Source organism: Colias croceus, chromosome 3 (assembly GCF_905220415.1).
Source record: "Colias croceus chromosome 3, ilColCroc2.1".
Taxonomy (NCBI): Eukaryota; Metazoa; Arthropoda; class Insecta; order Lepidoptera; family Pieridae; genus Colias; species Colias croceus.
This window is the reverse complement of record NC_059539.1, coordinates 5,324,910-5,347,292: the sequence shown is the minus strand read 5'-3', so window position 1 is coordinate 5,347,292 and position 22,383 is coordinate 5,324,910. Positions and strand designations below refer to the sequence as shown.

The window sequence follows — 22,383 nt, the reverse complement described above, 5'->3', positions numbered from 1 at the left end:
AAGGAAAGCAAGCATGTTTATGTAAATTATTATATTGTTAATACCATTAAATGAATATAGAATATACACGCTTAACAAGTTTTGTTCTTTTTAATAACCTTTGAGTAGTTACGACTCCTCGGATTTTGATCATATAATTATTATTTTCGTAAAGCTAAAATGGGTTCCTATACGCCTGCACAGAAATGATCCCATTCTTTTATTCTCATTTTCCTTGAGTTCTAACTTCTAAGCTTCCACCTAAATACCTACCGTACAAGTAGGTATTTAAAATTAAAGGCTCCATACTGTATATTGTTCAATTTTCAGAAGAAATCGCAGGTTGCACTTTTCACTACATTCTTAATGCGTAGACGAACTTGCTTTTGAATTCGTATCGACGGCTAAAATATAAAATAAAATATTCTACAATGGAATTAGAGATCAAATCGCAAGAAGTCTGCAACGAGCCATACGTACCTACTGACGTATGCTACAGCCTGCAGGTAGAGTGGCTATGTGGGGTTTACAATTAAAATGGCTTAATTTAATTAGTTTACGAACGTTATTCTAATTTTACAAAATTTAAGAATATTATTAAAAATACACAAGAGCCACAGAGTTAAAACTAAATTCTGGAGATTGAATTATTTGAATACCTACCAACTAAATGTAATATTATTTTAATAAAATAGACACCTGCAGCGCTTTGATCAAATGCCTGGTCTTCAGTAATGTTTATCGAATTCGACGAAATGCTTTTTTCTGATAAACTTTCTAGCCATACCTATAAAATAAAAAATTAAGTACCTATAGGTAACTAATTGGCAGTCTTCTGTATTCTTAGTTACCAATTATATATTTACTTACCTCCACACATAATAAATGATGTCGGTGCATGGGCTTAATACTAAGTGCTTAGTGTTTGGCACCGACTTCAAACCTATTTAATAAATAGCACATAAAAATAATATGTAGTAATTAATAATATCAAATCTTTTTTATTTCTTACTTTTCCGTTTTTGAAGTCGGTTGTTTTTAACGCAGTTATTTTTATTTAATACTTTTTAGTGTATTTTTCAACACGAATCAAACGAGCCCAAACTCGATAAAGTTGAGTCAATATATTACTGAGTTCCTATGGCCACCTTCCGATTCCATCATCAGATCAGCTCCATGTCATGATAATGTTTCATCGCTATCCAATTTACATTCGTATACAAAATTTCAGCTCAATCGGTTACCGGGAAGTGAATCAAAGTTACTTGCTACATTGAAATTAAGTCATCGAGTACAGACAAAAATGCTCATAAAATAAAAACTACTAGGCCTAGCCGAATAAAATTTTTATGGGACCAATTCGACACCATCCCGCATCGAACAAAAAAAGAATCACGTAAATCGGTTCAGAAACCTCGGAGTAATCGGTGTACATACATAAAAAAAAAAAAAAAAAAAAATATACCGGCCGAATTGATAACCTCCTCCTTTTTTTTGAAGTCGGTTAAAAATATAGATGTAACTACATACTACTAATAAATTGTACCCAGTAACTAGGTATGATTTTCAGTACTATACGAGTAGGTTATAGATAGATACTTTACCTTATCGGGAGGTATTAAGCGGTTCACTTTTCTCAAGAAGGAAAAGTTTGCTTTATGACCAACTAAATGCCTTGTTACTTCTGTAGTAGATAATGCTCTGTTAACAATTCCTTCTAATGGCAATCTGTCTTCAGTCAAAAGATTTGGAAACATAAGCGCTATAGGTTTAATTAGAGAATCATCTTCAGGTTGTACCTTTGTAGGTATACGAAATAATTAATACATTATATATAAATATTATGTATATGTACTACAAGAACTAATAAACACGCTAAAAGATAAAATTATTGTATTGTCACCGATCCGATGATTCCGATCCTTGATAGGTCTTATGTTTATAAAGATTACTAGATTTCCGCCCCGCGGCTTCGCCCCCGTTTGCAAAGGAAAACCCGCATAGTTCCCGTTCCCGTGGGATTTTCGGGATAAAAACTAAGTGTTAATCCAAGTTACCCTCTATATGTGTGCTAAATTTCATTGTAATCGGTTCAGTAGTTTTTACGTGAAAGAGTACCTAACAAACATCCATACATCCATACTTACAAACTTTCGCCTTTATAATATATATATATTAAGATAAGATGGGTAAAAATCGAACTGTTTGTATGTAATCGACCCATAAAGGGGTCGATTACATACAAACATACTGATGTCTGAAACACAAAATAATAACTAACTAGTAAGTAGTACCTAACTAGCCTGAAGCTATTACAATTTTTTTTTGCATAGGTACTTAACCCTTGTAAAAAAATATTATTGAAGGTGAATGACGCACTTTAACCCATTGAGCCCCAAGCGGCCCGATTGGTCCACGACACAATAGATTTTCTATTGTGTCTGTGATTCCGGGGCCTGAGTTTCGGACAAATTGTTGTTGGAACTACAGGTTGGAACGGTCTACTTCGGATGTACTTACTGATTTCAAAATCATAAAAACGATCATAGGCTTTAGGTTCTAGATTGATCAAGCGATTAAAAAAAATCTAAGTATATGAGACGACAAGGGACTACGATAATGAGACAAAGAATGAAATGCAAATGCTTGTTAAAGATAAAGCAATCACAGAGCAAGTAATATAGAAAGCAATCTTGAATTAAGAGGATATTAAGCCATTACATATAACCGTTAGCTAATTTTTAAATTTGTTATTCTTATTGAAATTCTTATAACGAAACTATAAACTTAATTATTATAAGAATCTGTTACGAAAGCTAGTTGTATAAGGTTTTAAAATTTATTATAACGTAACCGTACTTCTTCACCAGCTGGATTATTATTGTGGTCCTTCAATTTTATGTCGTACGATGTACCCTCCAGAAAATCCACCCACTCCGAATCTTTCGCTAATAAGGGGCATTGGTGTTTCACACAATCAACTGTATTGTCTTTATTTCTAGGATTAACATTCTGTAAAATAAAACCCTTGTTTTCACTTGATTTGCTACAATTACTTATTTTCTATATGAAAATATTGAATTCACCAACAGATGGTTGAGTCAGTTGAGAATTATTATTCGTGGCTAAGGAATTATTCTTATTTTTTGTTCTTTTTGTCTTGTTTCTGGGATCACTGGAATTCATTTTTTTATAGCTCATGGTTTTGTGAAGATAAGCATAGGAATAAGGAGCACTTATGAGTCGTTTAAAGTTTAAACGCTACATTTCTGTCTTGTTTACAAAGGTAAGTTTATGGTAGGTATAATAGGTAACTAGGTAAATGTCACTACTCACTATCTTTATGCAAGATGCACAGAACAGTAAAAACAGTTGTTCTGTGATAGTATGTGGCTGTGGGTATACCTCACGTATAGGTGCGGTATACTTAAGTAGGTACCTAAAAGGTAAAAATAGGTACTCTTGTACCTCGTAATACCTACTCTACTTGAATGTATCGTATTATTTTGTTTATACAAATTAATGTTAAAATTAACTAATTTATGAATATTAACTATTAAGCTTTGTCCACAGACGCAGTAGTGCAGTATCGAGATGTTGTCGAGTCGCGTCGTTACGCACACCTAGTGCGATCGGACCTATGCAAGCTTATAATTATTTTAAAAGCTCCTCCACATTATTCGCGAAGTTGAACGAGGTTAGACGAATAGGATAATGTAGAGAGGCACTTCGGCTTACTTCGTCCAACTTTACCTCGCCTCGGCCGACTTCCGTTTGTTGTCGGCTTTTGCGCCCGAGTCAAAGGGCACGAAGTTACCTGAAGTTCGTTCTGAATATGAACGTATGCGCTCCTCGCGAAGTTGAACGAGTGTGTAGTGTAGCACCGCGGACTTCAGTCAACTTCGGCCGAGTACATCGCCGAGGAACTTCGCGAGTAGTGTGGAGGAGGCATAAGAACGCGTATTTAACCAAAGGGGTGGTACTTTGGTGCCATACCAAATCAAGTGGGCATATAATTATATTTTTATCTTCGCAGCTTAAGATAGCGAAGTTATGACAAACAGACAAAATCAAGTATTTCTATAGCATAAGTGTTATTCTGGTGCTTAAGCTACCTCACTGCCAGGTATCATCAAATTCCAATCAGTGGTTTACGCGTGAAAGAGGAACAAACAGAAGATTTAGAAGGATATATATATGTGATATTTTTAAAATAAAAATGAACACACATGACATTGATAAAACCTTTTATTTTACAGCATATTTTTATTTCTATGTAGTTATGGACACAATAGATAATTAATAATCTTAACGTAGGATGGTTCTCCTAGAAACAGGTTTGTTTTTCAATAAAATTGCTTCTGAAATGTAATCATTGAATGCTGAAACAACATTTTAAAATATTGTGTTGTGAGTCTGGTTCAGGTATGCCTAGTAAGATCAATGGGGAATAACATTTTCCACCATATTTAATTGTATATTATAATAAAATGGCATTGCATTCTTTGTTTAAGTATATTTCCATTAACATTTTATATAATTATTTCTCAGTTTGACAGTTATTCAGTTGGCAAATTTATGAGTAGTCATCGTCTTCCTCATCTTCTTGCTTAGGTATCATAGGTGGGATATACGGTTGTGGAGTACCTTCGGATCCAACCAGGCCTTGTTGCTGCAGTAATAACCATTGCTGCTGTTCCTGCTTTGCTTGTTCTTCGCGGGCCTGTAATAAATTATACAATATTGAATAAGTGTATTTGTAATATTGATTATACAATATAAAAGAGTCTAAAACAGTCTAAATCAGTTCAATGAGTTTAGGAATTGTAATTCGAAAGTATTAGACCTACCCCCCTAGCCAAGTGGCTTTCTGTTAGCGTAGCGTTCAATAGAATAGACTACGAATGTATGAGATTGACGTAAGCTGTAGATACGTTTATCTACAGCTTACGGCAATGAACGCTACGCTAACAGAAAGCCACTTGGCTAGGGGGGCTGGTCATAAGTAATTTATCGAATAGTACATATAATATCTGTCTATAAGTCGGACGATAGCTTATCCAGAATCGATTCTAATCATCCATGTCTATTAGTATCACTAAATAACTGTCGAGATAATAAATTCCTCAAATCGAAATACAATCCTAGCCATAATTTTTGGAGAGCAAACTATCCCGCGCTTAACAATGAGCTTAGTTCTGTTGATTGGCTGGATCAGTAATCGAATCTGTCAGATGTTAACGATATTATGGTCTCTGCATTTTACAATATTTTGAATTCTGCTATTAAGAAAAATGTCCCAATACGAAGTGGATTTCATTAATAAAACGCTTAAAGGAAAAAGACAAGGTTAGAAGGAGGTTTCATAAATATAATAATCCACGTGATAGCATAGAATATAAAACACTCCGTGAGCAATGTCAAAAGTTAACCAATAAATGTATGAGTGATTATAAACATGCTATAGAGTCTAATATAGCAAAAGATCCTAAAAAATTTTGGCGCTATTTTAAGGATAAAGCTAAAACAAATTCGTCTATACCTTCCGAAATGCATCTACGCGATTCTGCAACCTCTACTGGTCCTGGAATAGCGAATTTATTTGCGGAGCATTTTCAGTTAGTGTATACACCCACCTCCGGTCAGACAAATCATATAAATTATTCCTCATTAAACCAATATAATATTTCAAATGTTTCCTTTTCTGAGAAAGATATACATACTTAAATGCATACAGAAACTTGACTACAATAAAGGTCCGGGTCCAGACCAAATACCTTCACTCTTTGTTAAACGGTGTGCCAAAGTTCTCGCCCTTCCTTTATCATTGATATTTAATAATTCATTGAGATTGATATCTTTCCATCTTTGTGGAAAGAAACGAGTGGAATTATCCTATAATTCCACTCTACAAAAACGAAAGAGTGGAATTATCCTATAATTCCACTCTACAAAAAAGGCGATCGTAGCAATGTTTGTAATTATCGACCAATCGCAATTTTAAGCTGCTTCCCAAAAATTCTCGAGTCATTGCTAACTCCGCTCATTTCCAGACATATTCATCACTCAATATCATCCCACCATCATCATGGGTTTGTTAAAGGACGCTCTATACACACTAACATGGTATCATTTATTTCAAACCTTTCTTTGAATGTTGACAGAGGGAAGCAAGTAGACGTTATTTATACAGATTTTGCAAGCGCCTTTGACAAAGTCGACCACTCAGTTTTAATACAAAATATCTTTTGTATCATCCTATGGAATATCGGGCCCCCTTCTTAATTGGTTTTAATCGTATCTCAGAGAAAGACCTCTGGTAGTATCAGTTAATGGCTATACTTCTAAATCATACCAAGCAACTTCTGGCGTGCCTCAAGGATCACATTTAGGCCCTATTCTCTTCGTCATATTTATCAACGACATAACTATTGCCATTAAAAACTCACAGGTCTCACTATTTGCTGACGATCTTAAACTTTATAAAGTCGTCGATTCAGTTTATGACGCACAATTGATTCAAAGCGATCTAAATAATATCCAAACTTGGTGTGAAGCAAACAAAATGATTATAAACCCAAAAAAATGTTTTCACCTTATATGCACTAGGAAAAAAAATGTACTTAAATCTAATTTCAACATTAATCGTGTTCAAATAGAAGAGGTCAAAGAGATGAGGGACTTGGGTATTGTGATTGATGGGAGCTTGAAGTTTAATTCGCATTTTGACACATTTGTTAAAAAGGCGAATCAGATGATTGGTTTCTTGAAAAGAAACACAAAAGGTTTCCGTTTTAATAGTACCCGGATTATTTTGTTCAATAGTATGGCTCGCAGCGTTCTTGAATACGCGAGTGTCGTTTGGAACCCTTACTTCACCTCACTCTCAAAGACTGGAAGCTGTACAGCGTAGGTTCACTCGGTATCTTGCCTTTATTTCACCTGGCATTTCGCACAGACGCCCTTACTTTGATAGATTAGCTTTTTTCAAAATGGATAAACTTCACGACAGAAGAGTCACCCTTGACTTAACATTTTTGTTTAAATTGGTTAACGGAACAATCGAAAGCCCAGATTTGCTCAATAGCATAATGTTTAATGTCCCCCGTTCTATTCCCAGAAAGCCTATCCGAACTTTCAGCGTTCCAACTTGCAGAACAACTCTCGGTTCAAACTCGCCAGTATTTCGCTTATTAAAAACCTACAATGAACTCCTCACTAAAGTTCCGAACCTTGATGTTTTTCACGATACTTTGCCAATGTTTAAACGAAAACTGCACAGATCATATCACATCACATTTTAGAATTAAGCAATATTGAATTAATAATATATTTACGTTAGTTGTACAAACCATCCTCATTAACTACATTTATCTTTAGTTTTTCTTGTAATGCTGTGTACATCTATAATAGGGTCAAGCATTAGAATATTTTTACTTTGTACTTATTATTAAGGAATGATGTATGCGGGATCTGTCGATGTACCTAAATAAATAAATAAATAAATAAAAGAGTGGAAGAACAAAAACTATTGTCAATTTATATCACCATTGAGAGCATCTTAATAGCACCCCTTACTATGTGTAAAGTAACTAATTTCTTTTTTTGTAATAAAAATGTCTATGTAAGTTAACCCACGTCTTTCAAATCTCTAACTTTTTTTGGAGCATAATATAAAAAAACATACCTTTGCAAACAACTCTTGTTGTTGCCTCAGTAGTTCTTCTTCAGGTATACCAAGATTTTCAAGCCTTGTGCTTTGCCTCCTGCGTTTTGCAGCAACTGCCTTACAATCTTTAAGGACTGCCTCAGCTTCCACTGTGTAGTCACTAAATCCCAGTTTATCTAGAGCTGTAATAAATTAAAAATGTTTTTTACAGCCTGTGGGACTCCAACTTTACCATGGTGTCAAAGCTTACCTAAGCTCTAGACTACCCAGTTTTTCAATATATAATATTCCTTTTTGCATGCAAACCTAATTTAAATCTGAAACTTTTTAATTAACTGTCTCTTACTGTACTTATCTAATCATAATTTTAAGATTTTTTTTATGAATCACATAGTTAAGTAACTAACAAATTACCAGTAATCATGAGTCTTAAATTAAATACTGACCTGTCAGTACATGTTCTGCATTTATAGTTTTTTTGTTGCTTTGGTTGCATACTTCATTAGCTTCAGAGCTTATAAGATGAATAAATTCAGTACAGCAATTCAATATTAGTTCCCTCGACTCAAAAGCCACTCGAACCGATGGTACTAATTCTTTTATCATTTTATTTATACTAGCTCGTGGCAGAGTAAGCTCATCTTCTTCTGATGGAGGTGGACAAAGTTCACGTTCTGGACTACCCATTATTACAAGATATTGCACTTTTTGGTGTAATCTGAATTTAAACCTAAACCTTATGGGATTCCTCAACTTTTAAATTCTTTATGTTCATTCCTCAAAGGAATTGCAACTGCTGATAAACTTTATTGCGGTATAAGTTTTCCAATGAAAATATTCATGACTTTATACTCGTTAAGAACTTGCAAGTGATATTCACAGATTATTTTCAATATTTTCAATATCCTCAACTGTGTACAATGTAGGTACATACAAAAATCAAAATGTCAAAATAAAAAAAAAATGTTTGGCAAATTGACAGGCAGCCTGGCTGCTGACAGTGTTGCCCGAGGTGTTGCCATTGGTGTTGCCAAAGGTTGACTTGAGACCTGTGCTTGAGACTTCTCAATTTTTAGGATATCTACAAAAATTATTATTGCGTATTAGTTAGACCGTGGTTAGGTACACCACAGTTACTACAGTCTACACCACACTTAGACACCACATAATATGACACAATATAAATCATCTTGAACTGACTTTCATGACTTTTGCTTTGTTGGTTTTTTTCGGTTGGGACTAGGAACATTTGAAACAGTAAAAAATTTTAAAACTAATAAAGCATTATTGCGTAATTTTTTGTAGTTATTATTTTGTAGTCGAAAATCTGAATGTGAATGTCATACTAAAAAGGTGCCAGAAGAACAACCAAACGTCAACTTGACGGTTAGGAATAGGTTAGGAATATTTATTTGACACTTGTCAGTTGTCGATATTTTTTTTAAATAGAAATCACATTTCATAAGTAAAATTTTCCTAAATTTGAGTTTTTCAAGTTTATGAAGCCTGCATTTCAAGCACGGCTATAAATGGTATTTCTTAAACTTTATAGACATTATGGTGTTCTTTTTTACTAGTAATGTCGTGTCACCCCCTGTGACTTTATTTATGGGTGCCGACAAGCATGAAAGTAAGCTCCTTTCTGCATTTGATTCCAAAAGTTATATTATTTGCGAGATCAATTCATTGACGAAATCTTTATTTATATTAAACAGATGAAGACTTAATTAAATGGGGATGGCCTGAGGATGTTTGGTTCCATGTTGATAAAGTGTCTTCAGCTCATGTATATCTAAGACTAGCTCCTGTAAGATATTTTGTGTGGTTTATTTTGTTAAGTCTGGTTTCCATGGAATTGTATATTAGTACTTAAATATGTTTTAGGGACAAACAATAGATGACATACCTAATTCTGTGCTGGATGATGCATGTCAGCTGGTTAAAGCAAATTCCATCATGGGTAATAAAATGAATGATATTGATATTGTATATACAATGTGGTCTAACTTAAAGAAAACCCCAAGTATGGAGGTAAGCACACTTCATTTTGGTTATCTCATAATTTTATGTATTAAATACACCCTTATAATGGGTGCATATTTGATTCGATGTCCCCGAATTTCATTGTTTTTTGCTGTTAAGTCGATAGCTGGTAGTGGATTTTCTTAACAAACTGCTTTTCTTTTCCAACAAAAATGCGTAGTTTTTGTGAAAATCGAAATTGAAAATGATATTTTTCAAGGTTATTTTTGTACTAAAAACGTAACTAAGTAAAATCTTAAGCCATTATAGTATCAAAATGTCTTATTATCACCCACTCACACGCATTATTTTTAAATATATTCACGTACCTATCACTTTATTTACAAATTACAATTTATTTTGTTAAAATATTATTTTAACAATTTATTATAGCCAAAAATCGTTCCATTAATTTTGTATTTACAACAATGAACAAGCCACAGATTAGTTAATATGACGCATATCACAGATTAGCAAAAAAATATACTAGCTTATCATAGAGTATAAATGATACATTTTAATGTTATTTTTATAGCTCACTTGCTTCAGTTTTTAAAAACGATTAACTTTTACTTTTTTTAGTATTCAAATAGGTAGCGAGGAGCGAAGCGACGAGCGTATTAGGTTAACTCCTGAACTGCCGCACGAGCCGAGCGAGCAAAGCGAGCGTGCCGCGGCAGCGGCCGGCGAGTGCCAGAAGCGACTTTAGGGCGATTCCCACTCAAACAAAAAAAAACTACTTAGGTTTAAACAACTTGTTTGTATTTTATTTATGTATCGTAAAATTATTTTTATTATCAAATGCTTTCTAAGTTAAAATTATTTTTGACAAATTCATTTTAAAAATCAATTTCTAATTATGTTTAATATTTACAATCGTGAACGCGTCATATAACATTTATTATCTATGGCATGTCGTCAGTCGTAAATACGTGGTAAATACAAACTTAAATTTTTGGCTATATACCTTTTCAGGTAGTTAATATAATTTTAGAAATTGTTATATATATAAATTAATAATCCGGCAATCTATTTAAAAATATTGCCTGTGTGCGAGATTATTAGAAGTTTTGATACGACAATGGTATAAAAGTGTCGTTTTTAGTACAAAAATAACCTTAAAAAAATTATTTTCATTTTCGATTTTCACAAAAACTACGCATTTTAGTTGGAAAAGAAAAGCAGTTTGTTATGAAAAGTCACTACCTATAAAATTCGGGGACATTGTTTCAAATATTTAACCCTTATAATGTAACTTTTTTTTAAAGGTTGGCCAAGTAGCTTTTCACAAAGATAAAGATGTAAGAAAAGTACGAGTAGCCAAAAGATGTAACGATATAATTAATAGGTTAAATAAAACAAAAAAGGAGGATTTTCCAGACTTAAGACTGGAACGAGAAACTAGGGATAGATTGGAAAGGGAAGACAAGAAGAAAGTTTTGAGGGAAAAGAAAGAGAAAGAGAAGGAGGAAGAGAAAAAGAAGAAAGAAGAAGCTGAACTAAGAAGTTATTCAACATTAATGAAAAAGGAGAATATGACAACAAATTATGATGGAAATGACTCTGATGATTTCATGTAAAAATAAACTTATTGCATATAATGTTTGTTTTGATGGAATTTGAATTTATGGTGTACATCATGAATATTTGCATTTGTTACTGTAAGCTATACATTGTTAATCATGTATTTAATTTGGTGCCTTAGTGCATCTATAAGCACATTTTTATTTTAGTTCAGAAGGAAAACAAAGTGGTATATTATTCAAGAATATTTATTCCAACAGATGCTAGTGAATTAACCACCCAAGTGGGAAACTGTTTATCTGGATACAATTCATTAACAAAGTTCTTGACAAATTCAGGAAATGTTCCCTTCTCTATATTATCTCTCATTGTTCGCAATAAGCGCATCTGAGAAACAATAAAATATAATATCAGCTTTTTAGTAAAAAAAATCAAAATGAGATATAAGTAATTTTTCTTACCTGGAATGCAATATTATGTACTGAAATAAGGTGACAAGCAACAGTTTCAACTGAAACAATACAGTGCAAATAGGCTCTGGTGTATGTTTTACAAGTAGAACATGTACAATCCTTATCTATGGGATTGAGGTCTGTTTCATACTGTTTTTGTTTTAAATTCAATTGCCCCTTATTTACTAGAGCACAACCAAATCTCTGAAACCAAAGAAAAATATACAAATTATCTTTCTTAAATCTCTATTGTGTAAAATAGGTTTACTTGTATATGAGATTATAAAAAAAAACACTTACTGCAGTTCTTGTAGGAAAGACACAGTCAAACATGTCAACACCCAACGCAACACATATTACTAAATCAATAGCCACACCTACACCCATTAAATAGCGAGGCCTATTTTTATCTAGCAGATCTGTGCCCAAACTAACTATAGGCCAGAAATCATCTTTTGCTTCTCCTCCACTGTAAAATAAGTTCTGATTTTATCTAGAGTTCCGATTCTATCTATACACATTAAATGAATTATAATATTTCTTTGGATAAGTAAATATTAGTTATTACCTCAAACCTCCGATGGCAAATCCATTTACATCTTTTTTCATATGTTCAGTAGCACTAAGGATCCTTAAGTCTTTGTTAAGCAAACCCTGCACAATTGGGAAAATATTTTGATCTGTTGGTCTTTTATGAGCTTTGATACATCTATCAAGCCACCTACTTGTTCTTTCTGTTGCTTCTTTAATTCTATCATAGTCTTGAAAAGTAGTCCTCACTACATCATCTAATTGCATGATAATGTCAGCACCTAAAAAGGATCATTTAATAATTATTGAAAAATTTGTTAGCTTTCAAGATCAAAATATTATCTAAAAATTCAACTCCTTTTTCTTTAGAAAATTATTTTAGAATAATACTACTCACCTATACAGTTCTGGATTTCTATTGATTTTTCTGGAGTTAACATTATTTCAGAATTATCATATGGTGATCTGAATTTGACACCTTCTTCAGTTATCTCAGCTAATTTAAGCAATGAAACCATTTGAAATCCACCTGAATCTGTAAGTAAAGCTCTATTCCATCCCATAAAATTGTGCAAACCACCTGCTTTTTGTAATGTATCAGTTCCAGGTCGATTGCCCAGATGATATGTATTTCCTAAAATTATTTCACAATCCAAATCTTCAAGCTGATCTGGTAAAAGTCCTTTCATTGTACCCTGCAAAAAAGTACATAGTAGACAACTTTTCAATATGAAAAGAATACTTATTTCTCCTACTTCTACAGATTTTTATTGTTCACTAGCTGACCCGACAGATTATGTCCTGTCTTCCTGCAAACCCGTGAAGTTATGTAAACTTCACGGGTAAATTGCAGGCCATTGGACTTTTCCATTTTATTTTCTTTGTCGCAAATTGTGTTTTTCTTTATCGAAATTATCGAAATCGGTCCAGCCGTTCACGCGAGATGCCGTAACCAAGGGAAATAGGGATTAATTTTTATTTTTTATATAGGAAATAAAGAAGATATTTATTTAAGCATGTCAAAGGAGCAAAATCAAGTTCTTTGTGAATTAAAATTAATTAAAAATAGGTAGTTCTACTTTACCTGAGTCCCAACAGGCATAAATACCGGTGTCCTTACACTATAATGCGGTAATTTCATAAGGCCGGCACGAGCCTTTGTAAATGGGCACTCTGATTGCACGTTAAAAGATAAGGCTTTAGATTTAGACCCCATAATATTGGTATTATTAAGTCAAAGCCTAAATGAGAAATAATAATTTATTTTAAAACACTAATACCATTCGGACTTCGGTAAATAAATAACTTTCATATATATAAAAAAGTACTCTGTGATAAATAACAAAACTTCAAACCACGCTATCCCTGCCTGTCTCAATGTTATTGACATTGACATAATATCAGCTGTAGACAAGGTGTAGATCTAAATGTAGGTAAATCTGTTTCTACCACAGTTTCTACACAGCGTTTTTTCAAAGTTTTTTCACCACGCTGATTTTTTTCCTCAATTCTGTAATTTGATGTAAAATGAACGCGAACTGCGAAGCGGTGCGAATCTTCGGGCGAATATTTTGTGCAGTGCAATAAACTTAATTTATAAATGAAGTGTATGGCTATGTCCGCACTGCGTAATAAAATTCGTGCGTTTTGCTCGGTCGTGCAACGGCGCTATTGAGAAGAACGAAGATCCATATCAACGTATGGGAATGAACGTATTCGCGCGTATTCGACTTTTGTATTTGAATGTGCATCGGTATTAAACATGTACATAAATATGCACTGATAATATTCACGTCGATACTAGACTAGCTGTGCCCTGCGTATTTACCCGCAATGCTCCACTACTTTTGGTCTTAGCGTGATGATCCTATAGCCTTCGTCGATAAATGGGCTATCTAACAGCGAAAGAATTTTCAAATTGGACCAGTTGTTCCTGAGATTAGCGCGGTCAAATAAACAAACTCTTCAGCTTTAGAGCGTTTTCACATTGTCCGGTCCGATATCGGATATCGGAAGCCGATAGCCGATATCCGATATCGGACACAATTTGCCCTTTCACATTATCCGATAATATCGTCCCCATATCATGAGTGTTGCCAGAAACTGGAAAAGTAGATATATGGAGAATAGGCATGACGACAGTATCCATAAATGACCGTATTAGTGTTTTTAAGGGAAAATGTATAATAAATAAATTCAATATAGTGACTTAAAAATCTTAAAAACACTAAGATTAATGAGATTATCAATAAAATAAAACATTGAAATTCTGCAGTTGGCCATTTTGACTAAAACACGCGTGACGTCACGCTTAAGTAAACAACTCACGTCAGATATATTTTGTTGTTATGAATATGTTGAGAATACGCATTTTTATTTATTTTCTATTGTTTCACGTATGCTTTATCGACTCAAAACAGAAATATAATTGCGAATTCACGAATACGTGGTTTCGGGGTTCTCCGCGCCAACTTTATACAATCATTTCTTATTATTTTCTCGCTTAAAATAATTACTAACACATTTTTGAGTATTATTTTAATGTGGATTCACACTGCAATACTGCACACCACTTATAAACTTTGAAATTCGTTTCTATAACACGTCATATTAAATAAATATTTCTTTAATTTTCTTCGCAATGCATACAAATAATTACGTATTTACTAAAGAGTGACGTCACGCTTACGCCATGACACCTCCGAGCTGTTTTGGCACAGTTGATAAATATTTTTTTTTAAAATGGCTTTTATCTTCGTAAAATTTAAGTATATTACTGAAATATAGGGTTTTTCTTGTATAGTAAACGTATACACACATTATGGAAGAGGATTTCAAAATCTTTCGTCATGCCTATTGAAAAAAAACAGTGGATGCATTTATGTTACAAAAAATAAACTTTATTTTAAATAAAATAAATAGTAATAAATAAACTATGTTTTTCAAACCGGTTTAATCTGCTGACTGCGGAGTTTGGATTTGTACCCTCTGCAGAGTCAGAATCTAGTTTCAATATTCAATTTCATTGTGAGGCTTGTTTTTTTTATATGCTGTTTTTCTTTTTTTAATAATAGAACATGTTGTGTGGTCGTAGTGAATTTTAGAACTTTTTTGTATTAAATCATGTACGACTGTTATGTTCTTATACAAATAAAATAAAATAAAATTCAACTCAGTATTAAAGCGACGAAACTGGCAAATATAAAATTCAAATTACATTTACAAATGTAGGTGCTGTTATCTACCACAGAACAGTAAATTATCTACGTAGTACCACAGACTAAAAATAATATAGCCATACGAGCCATGACAACCAAAATAGTAAACAAGCCAAACAAGCTCAAAAGTCGCCGCACGTTCTTGACAAAATGTAAGGTCGCCGCAATCTAATTCTGAAATTTTAGAGAAAACTAAACAAAATTGCCGTATTTTAAATTTTCTTTTCAATAAAAAGGGTTTGATTTAAAAAATTTCAACTGATAGATCGTAGTTGTACATACAGTAAAAATAACTACAAAAAAGAAACCGACTTCAAAAACAGCTGGAAAAGTAAAATATAAAAAAGATTTGATATTATTAATTACTTAATATTATTTAGATGTGCTATTTATTATACAGGGGCCTTAGACAAAGTAACAATTACATAACGATAACGAAGTTAGAAATAGCAAAAATGTATGGGATTGACATAGATAGACCACGTGATCTAACGCGGCGTATGTCAATCCCATACATTTTTGCGATTTCTAACTTCGTTATCGTTTTGTAATTGTTACTTTGGTCTTTGTCCAAGGTTTGATATCGGCGCTAAAACAAAGCACTAAATCTGTGACTCAATGACAACAATACAATAAACAGCTTATGCACAACAGTAGTCCAAGTAGGAGGAGGAGCGAGGCAGAATGAGTAAATAAAGATAAAAGACACTAATATTTCGAAGATACGGTTGAATTTAAGAACACAATATATTTTTGTTTACTTCAGTTCAGCCAATTGCCGTATAGTATAGGACGGTATTAAAATAGCTCCCGTAAAAATAGTATTTTTAATGCCTTTAAATACTTAAATGAATGTTTTCTTAATAAAAAGGTTTAAAGTAAATGAAAGGATTTTTTTTTACATTTAGCGCCTAGAAATGACTGAAAATACACAAACTAGTGCTTTTTTTGCTGTTGGTATACTACCTTTTCGAAAATTGAGTTGGTAACACTGAACATTATCGTCCGATAGTTCACGGGAATATCGGTGTTGGCTCCGATATCCGATATCGGACCGGACAATGTGAAAGACAGGTACCTAAATCATACATTTTACTTAGCCTCCGATATCAGATATCGGCTATCGGCGCCCGATATCCGATATCGGACCGGACAATGTGAAAACGCTCTTATAATATTAGCACTTAGCACAGACACAGAGCACAGATATTCTGTGATGTGAATGTGTGAAATGTCAGAATAAGAAATGTCATTTCTGCAGTTGTCATTTGTCAATTGTCACTTTTTTTTTTTTTTTTTTTTTTTCTCTGTTATGGCAATAAGATAACCATTTGCCAGTGTCAAGTAAAAGGTAGGGAAACCATACACGGAAAAATAGGAAAGGACGTAGGACGATAGCAAGGTGATCAAAAGAGTTTAGGAATAAAATTAATACTTACATTATATTAATACATATTTACATAAATTAAATAGAATAAATGGAAATTAATGAACATTACAATTTGATATTATTGCTACATATAAAATTAGATATATTACTCAGATATTTTTTAGGGTACATAAATAGATAGGACATACGAGTAGGAAGAGGAACATTTGAGGATATTAAGGAATTATAAAAGTTAGAATGGTCGTATAGAGAGCAAGAGAAAAATATGTGGTCTATATTTCCCTCGCCCTCTCCACACTCGCAAACTTCAGTATTTAACACACCAATTCTGGCTAAATGACTAGGAACACACATATGTCCAATTCTCATGCGACTTATTGAAGATATAACTAATTTATTTGCTTCAACACCAACAAACCAAGGCTTTATTGGTATTGTCGGTTGGATTCTATAATAATTCCTTCCCTTACATTGCCCAGTATCTGCCCAGACTTTATTCCACGTTTCAAAGAGATATCGCTTCGGTAATGTTAGCAGGTCATGAGAATAGTTCATGTATGGAAACATATCTCCACACCGCACCGCATCCTTGGCCAAGCTATCAGCCCTATCATTTCCTTGGATTCCACGATGGCTCGGGATCCAAGCAAAAGTTACCAGGTAACCTAGATTAATGCATTCATGTAACTTATTTTTGATTTGAAAAATAACAGGGTAAAATGGTTTATTGTAAAAAGAATATTTATCTAAGCATTGCAGAGAACTCATTGAATCAGAAAAAATTACAGATTTAGGTAGCTTCATTAATTTAATATATTCTAATGCTTTTAGGAGCCCAAAGCACTCTCCAGTAAAGACTGAAGACTCCAGCGGTAGCTTAATCTTTTGTGTGATTTTATATTGAACGTGAAATATACCAACTCCAACACAACTATCAGTTGATGATTTAGACGCATCAGTAAAAATATGATGCCAATTACGCCACTCCTTATCAACATTAAATCTAAAGTTTACATTTGAATCTATATTATCTTGCTTACTGATTCCTATATTGTACTTTATAATTGGTTTGATCAAAAGGCTCTGGTAGTTATAAGCAAAAAGCGGTAAAACTGGGGACTGAAAAATATTGGTTGACATTGAGATGAATTTACGGTAACTTACAATTAAGCAAGGTATAGATTTATTTTTCCAGAATGAAGACGTACGTATTCGATCGTTTAACATTTTTAACTTGTTTATTAATGGATGGTTGGTGAATTGTACTATACGGAACAAAAATCTATCAGATAAATATTGCCTTCTGATCTTCAGTGGAGGATCTCCACATTCAACCTGAAGGGCGTTTATGGGACTCGATTTCATAGCACCTAAAATAATCCGGAGGGCTTTAGCTTGAATTTTATCCAGCTTGTGAAGAGCAGTTATATTTCCACTTTCTAATAAAAACATTCCGTAGTCTAGGATACTACGAAGCAAGGCATTATATACTAATTTCATACAAGAAGGATGTGCACCCCACCAAACCCCAGAAAGACATCGTAACATATTTAAAATATTTTCACATTTTGTACAAATGTAGTCGATGTGAAAAGTACCTGTCATTTTACTATCTAAGATAATACCTAAAAATTTTGCATGATTTTGAATTGGAATTTGTTTATTATTATAAGTGACACAAACCCTAGGAACTATTCGTTTCTTTGTAAACACTACCGCAACGCTCTTATCAATAGAAATATCCAAACCATTTTGATCCATCCATCGATTAAGATCAGCAAGACCATTATTTAACAAAATACTGGCCGTCTCTAATTTTGAATCAACAGTGTACAATACCAAATCATCAGCATATTGAAGGACATTGACATAACTACTAAATACATTTTCTAGGTCATAACTATAAACATTATATAGAATAGGACTTAGAACTGACCCTTGTGGAAGACCTTTACTGATAGTACGGACAATACTAACTGTGTCGTCAACATTACAAACCACATGTCTTTCTTTTAATATATTTATAATGAAATTAACCAATAAACCAGGGATGTTCATTTTATAAAGTTTATTCTGGAGTATTGAGATGACTACATTGTCATATGCCGAACGAATGTCTAGAAACGCGGCAATAACTTGTTGATCATTTGAAAAAGCTAAATTTATATCCGTAGTTAGGATGCTGATGTTGTCAATAGCACTTTTCGACTTACGAAAGCCGAATTGCGTCTTTGAAAGGATTTTGTTGTGTTCTAGGAACCACTCCAAACGGTTTTTGATTAAATGTTCTGAAATTTTGGTTAATACAGACGACAAAGCAACGGGTCTATATGAAGACACTGCAGTTGGAGATTTATTTGGTTTTAAAATTGGAATTATTTCTTGAGATTTCCAAGACAGCGGAACATTCCCAGAAATCATGATGGAATTAATAAGATCAAGATAATAGTTTAAGCAATTTTCAGAAAGATGTGATAGAAAAGAATACGGAATTCCATCCAACCCAGGAGCAGAATCGTTAACAGATGATAAAATACCTATAAGTTCATCAAGTATAAACGGTGAAGCTAATAGGGAGCCATAATTATGGTCCATAGGGCAGATAGTAGGAGGCTTTAATTGAATAAACTCTCTTGCTGTAGACGGGGCTAAATTGTCCATAAAATTAATCGCTAATTCCTTTGATATTATTGATGTCTGTTCTCTGAAAGCTGATCGGAAGCGTCTAATATTTTTCCATACTTCTCTGGAGTTTGTTTCGGGCGCTAAAGATGAGCAAAAAGATTGCCATCCTTCTCGTTTCTTCTTTTTAAGCAGTAATCTGGTGGAATTGATAGCTTGAGAAAGAATTTCAAAATTTATTTCGGACATGTCATTGGCATATATTTTTTCAATGCGCTTTCTTTCTTTAACAGCATTACTACATTCTTCATCCCACCAAGGAGGACTTGGAATTTTCGAAGGATGCATAGATTTGTGGGGTAAAGTTTTATCAGCAGCATCAATCAAAATCTTGGCTAAATGTATAGAACAAGACTCTTCATTGCTTGCATTAATCTCAGGTAATTCTTTAATTTGGCGATCAACCTCTTCTTTAAACTTATGCCAGTCTGCATTATGGAGCTTATACCTCAAACGAGGCGTTATGCTCGTATTATGTATTTTGTTTCCTATAGGAATGGTCATTAACAGGGGAAAATGATCACTACCAAATGAAGTTGCTAGAGGACACCAAGAAATATATGATGCTAATCCTGGAGAGCACAGAGAGAGATCTACCGCACTAAAAATTTCATTCGCTCGTGTACGTCTTGTTCGCTCACCTGTATTGAGCATGCATAAATTATACTTGTCAAAGATATTTAAAAGTTGTAGGCCACTACTATTCGTAATACTACTTCCCCAGAATTGATGATGGGCATTAAAATCACCCAGTATCAACAAAGGGGTAGAAATAGAGCTAATTAAATTTTGTATATAGTCAAACGTAGAAGCAGTGTTATATGATATATAAATTGAAATGATAGAGAGACTATTTTTTAGATTAATTCCAACATTATTTAAGTATTTATTATTGTGAGCTGGTAATACTAAGCGTTTAAATTGTATAGACTTTTTGATGAGTATGGCAGCACCACCATACCCCTCAAATCTGTCATCACGGATACAAACATAACCTGGAATTCTAAAATTGAGATTTGGCTTTAGCCAAGTCTCGTTAAGAGCGATTATAATAGGATCATGCTTATTTATAATATGAATTAAATCCGATTTCTTAGGAATTATGCTCCTGCAGTTCCACTGTATTATTCTGGAATCCATTATTATTACTTATGCTATCAATTAACTTATACAAAGTGGCAACGTTGGACGGTTTTAATGTTTTATTTTTTAATAAAGTGTTAATCAAAGAAGTTATAATATCCATAATCTGAGATGTTTCGGTTTCATTATGGACCACTTGATATCCGCAGCCATTTTCAGGCGTAGGAATCTGAGCTTGTCTAATAATATCATTATGAGCAACTTTGTCATAACCCTTTATAGACTTAGGAGGCAATTTAGGTTTTAAATAAAAAGTTTTTTTGTATGAAGAATTTGTATTATTAACACTTATTCTGTTTGGGGTTGAATTAGAAGGGGGTGCCATCAATACCTCGCCATATGATTTTGTAATTTGTGGGTAAAATTTGCTTGCCTCACCATAAGAAATATTTTTTTGAGCCATACATATTTTGATATCTTTTTGCCGTTTATACTCAGGACAGATTTTGTTAGAAGCATAATGGAAACCAGAACATAATAAGCATGACGCACAATCTTCTTCTACCGTACAAGTGTCGCCTGTGTGGTCTTGACCACACTTGTAACACCTAGGTTTGGAACGACAAATATTTTTAGTGTGACCATATCTACAACATTGATAACATTGGATGGTAGGGAAAATATATAAGTTTACTGGCAAAGAGTTATAACAAACATAAACACGCTCAGGGAGAACTTGTCCATCAAATGTTATAACAACTGATTGTGTAGGTTTCCAAGATATAGTACCATTAATATTAACCTTATAATTTATCCTTCGGACCTTAATTATTTTACCACAACCTACTGGGGTGGACACATATTCTTTTACTTCCTCGGGGGACCACTCGGATGGTATGCCTTTAACAATACCAATTCTGGTAATATTGAATGATGGGATTTTTGCACTAAGATTAAAACTACTCAAATTTTTATTTTTGATGAACTCATTAGCATCCTGTGCCGTTGTGAAAGCAACAATGCAACGGTTTCTGCCTATTTTTTTAATGCTACCAGATACAATGTTTTTAATGTTATTGTTCTTTAAAAACCTTCCAAAAGTAATGGGATGCAGAGTGGAGCCATCGCCGGGAGATGTTTCAGTTCTCTGTACATGAACAATATAAGGGAAGGAATCTGAAGGTACATATTCACACCGACTATCTTGTAAAGCAACAGAGTCATGTAATTTAGTATTATCATTAGATCTATTTAGTTTATCACCAACATCAATATTTTCAGTGATCATTGATTCATTTGAATCTTTTGCATGCTTTCTATAGCGTCGTTTCTTTGGAGTACTCTCCAAAATCTGATCTAAGCATGTATTTGTAACATTTGGAATTGTTATATAACTAGCTACCTCAGGACCGGTGGTAACCAGTCCCGGGGGAATAGGATCCGGAGGATCGTTCATAGAACAATCAGTCCGAACCTTAACTCACGAAATTTAACTTTTTACATACTATAAATTAAATATATACAAAAACTTACCTAAATAAACACTAACTATACACAATTAATAAAATATATACAATTATAAGCTATATATACAAAACCAAACTCCACTGATCATATAAAAATTAATTATTTTAACTCAGCTAAGTAAAATTACACCCGCTTCATTCGAAGTTTCCCGCGCTTTTTTCAATTGTCACTTGTCAAAAGCTTAATATAAATATGTGGGAATTGGGATTATGTTTTTAACCTAGTGAAAATTGTTTTTTTTATTAAAAAAAACTAGCAAATTAGCAATTCAATTTTAAATTGAGATAAATCTAAGGATTCAAATAA

At 33.3% G+C, this 22,383-nt stretch overlaps 4 protein-coding genes across 5 annotated transcripts; 1 reads left to right on the top strand and 3 right to left on the bottom strand.

The window, feature by feature from the left end:
• Window positions 1-57: 57 nt before the first annotated feature.
• On the bottom strand, window positions 58-3,258 carry LOC123706200. The gene is made up of 5 exons (XM_045655366.1): window positions 3,070-3,258; window positions 2,839-2,991; window positions 1,584-1,778; window positions 679-766; window positions 58-383 (listed from the first exon to the last, which is right to left on the bottom strand). Exons 1-5 carry the CDS (start codon window positions 3,178-3,180, stop codon window positions 343-345), a joined length of 588 nt encoding a protein of 195 aa, XP_045511322.1. The 5' UTR covers window positions 3,181-3,258; the 3' UTR covers window positions 58-342.
• Window positions 3,259-4,209: 951 nt separating this feature from the next.
• LOC123706331 (protein Dr1) lies at window positions 4,210-8,567 on the bottom strand. The gene is made up of 3 exons (XM_045655536.1): window positions 8,095-8,567; window positions 7,667-7,830; window positions 4,210-4,702 (listed from the first exon to the last, which is right to left on the bottom strand). The coding sequence occupies exons 1-3, from the start codon at window positions 8,333-8,335 to the stop codon at window positions 4,556-4,558; spliced, it is 552 nt and encodes a 183-aa protein (XP_045511492.1). The 5' UTR covers window positions 8,336-8,567; the 3' UTR covers window positions 4,210-4,555.
• A 512-nt stretch (window positions 8,568-9,079) lies between these two features.
• LOC123706284 (coiled-coil domain-containing protein 25) lies at window positions 9,080-11,271 on the top strand. Of its 2 annotated transcripts, none has more exons than XM_045655477.1 (4): window positions 9,080-9,278; window positions 9,364-9,455; window positions 9,533-9,679; window positions 10,939-11,271. In XM_045655477.1, exons 1-4 carry the CDS (start codon window positions 9,206-9,208, stop codon window positions 11,248-11,250), a joined length of 624 nt encoding a protein of 207 aa, XP_045511433.1. In that variant the 5' UTR covers window positions 9,080-9,205; the 3' UTR covers window positions 11,251-11,271. The 2 variants fall into 2 exon arrangements, with proteins under 2 accessions (XP_045511433.1, XP_045511432.1); XM_045655476.1 differs by having other exon boundaries at window positions 9,533-9,738; window positions 10,920-11,271.
• Window positions 11,272-11,426: 155 nt separating this feature from the next.
• Window positions 11,427-13,556, bottom strand: LOC123706283 (queuine tRNA-ribosyltransferase catalytic subunit). The gene is made up of 7 exons (XM_045655475.1): window positions 13,520-13,556; window positions 13,262-13,482; window positions 12,575-12,872; window positions 12,215-12,458; window positions 11,947-12,115; window positions 11,656-11,850; window positions 11,427-11,581 (listed from the first exon to the last, which is right to left on the bottom strand). Exons 2-7 carry the CDS (start codon window positions 13,391-13,393, stop codon window positions 11,429-11,431), a joined length of 1,191 nt encoding a protein of 396 aa, XP_045511431.1. The 5' UTR covers window positions 13,394-13,482; window positions 13,520-13,556; the 3' UTR covers window positions 11,427-11,428.
• Between the last annotated feature and the right edge of the window lie 8,827 nt (window positions 13,557-22,383).

Excerpts from the sequence above, each read along its gene's own strand:
- LOC123706200 (XM_045655366.1), bottom strand. The coding sequence starts at position 3,180 with ATGAGCTATAAAAAAATGAATTCCAGTGATCCCAGAAACAAGACAAAA. Across the intron at positions 2,992-3,069 it reads CTCAACTGACTCAACCATCT|AATGTTAATCCTAGAAATAA; the intron begins GTTGGTGAATTC and ends TTTATTTTACAG. Across the intron at positions 384-678 it reads ATTTGATCAAAGCGCTGCAG|CCGTCGATACGAATTCAAAA; the intron begins GTGTCTATTTTA and ends TTTATATTTTAG.
- LOC123706331 (XM_045655536.1), bottom strand. The coding sequence starts at position 8,335 with ATGGGTAGTCCAGAACGTGAACTTTGTCCACCTCCATCAGAAGAAGAT. Across the intron at positions 7,831-8,094 it reads TGCAGAACATGTACTGACAG|CTCTAGATAAACTGGGATTT; the intron begins GTCAGTATTTAA and ends AATTTATTACAG. Across the intron at positions 4,703-7,666 it reads AACAAGAGTTGTTTGCAAAG|GCCCGCGAAGAACAAGCAAA; the intron begins GTATGTTTTTTT and ends AATTTATTACAG.
- LOC123706284 (XM_045655476.1), top strand. The coding sequence starts at position 9,206 with ATGGTGTTCTTTTTTACTAGTAATGTCGTGTCACCCCCTGTGACTTTA. Across the intron at positions 9,456-9,532 it reads TATATCTAAGACTAGCTCCT|GGACAAACAATAGATGACAT; the intron begins GTAAGATATTTT and ends AATATGTTTTAG. Across the intron at positions 9,739-10,919 it reads ATTAAATACACCCTTATAAT|ATGTAACTTTTTTTTAAAGG; the intron begins GGGTGCATATTT and ends TTAACCCTTATA.
- LOC123706283 (XM_045655475.1), bottom strand. The coding sequence starts at position 13,393 with ATGGGGTCTAAATCTAAAGCCTTATCTTTTAACGTGCAATCAGAGTGC. Across the intron at positions 12,873-13,261 it reads TTATGCCTGTTGGGACTCAG|GGTACAATGAAAGGACTTTT; the intron begins GTAAAGTAGAAC and ends ACTTTTTTGCAG. Across the intron at positions 12,459-12,574 it reads AGAAATCCAGAACTGTATAG|GTGCTGACATTATCATGCAA; the intron begins GTGAGTAGTATT and ends GATCCTTTTTAG.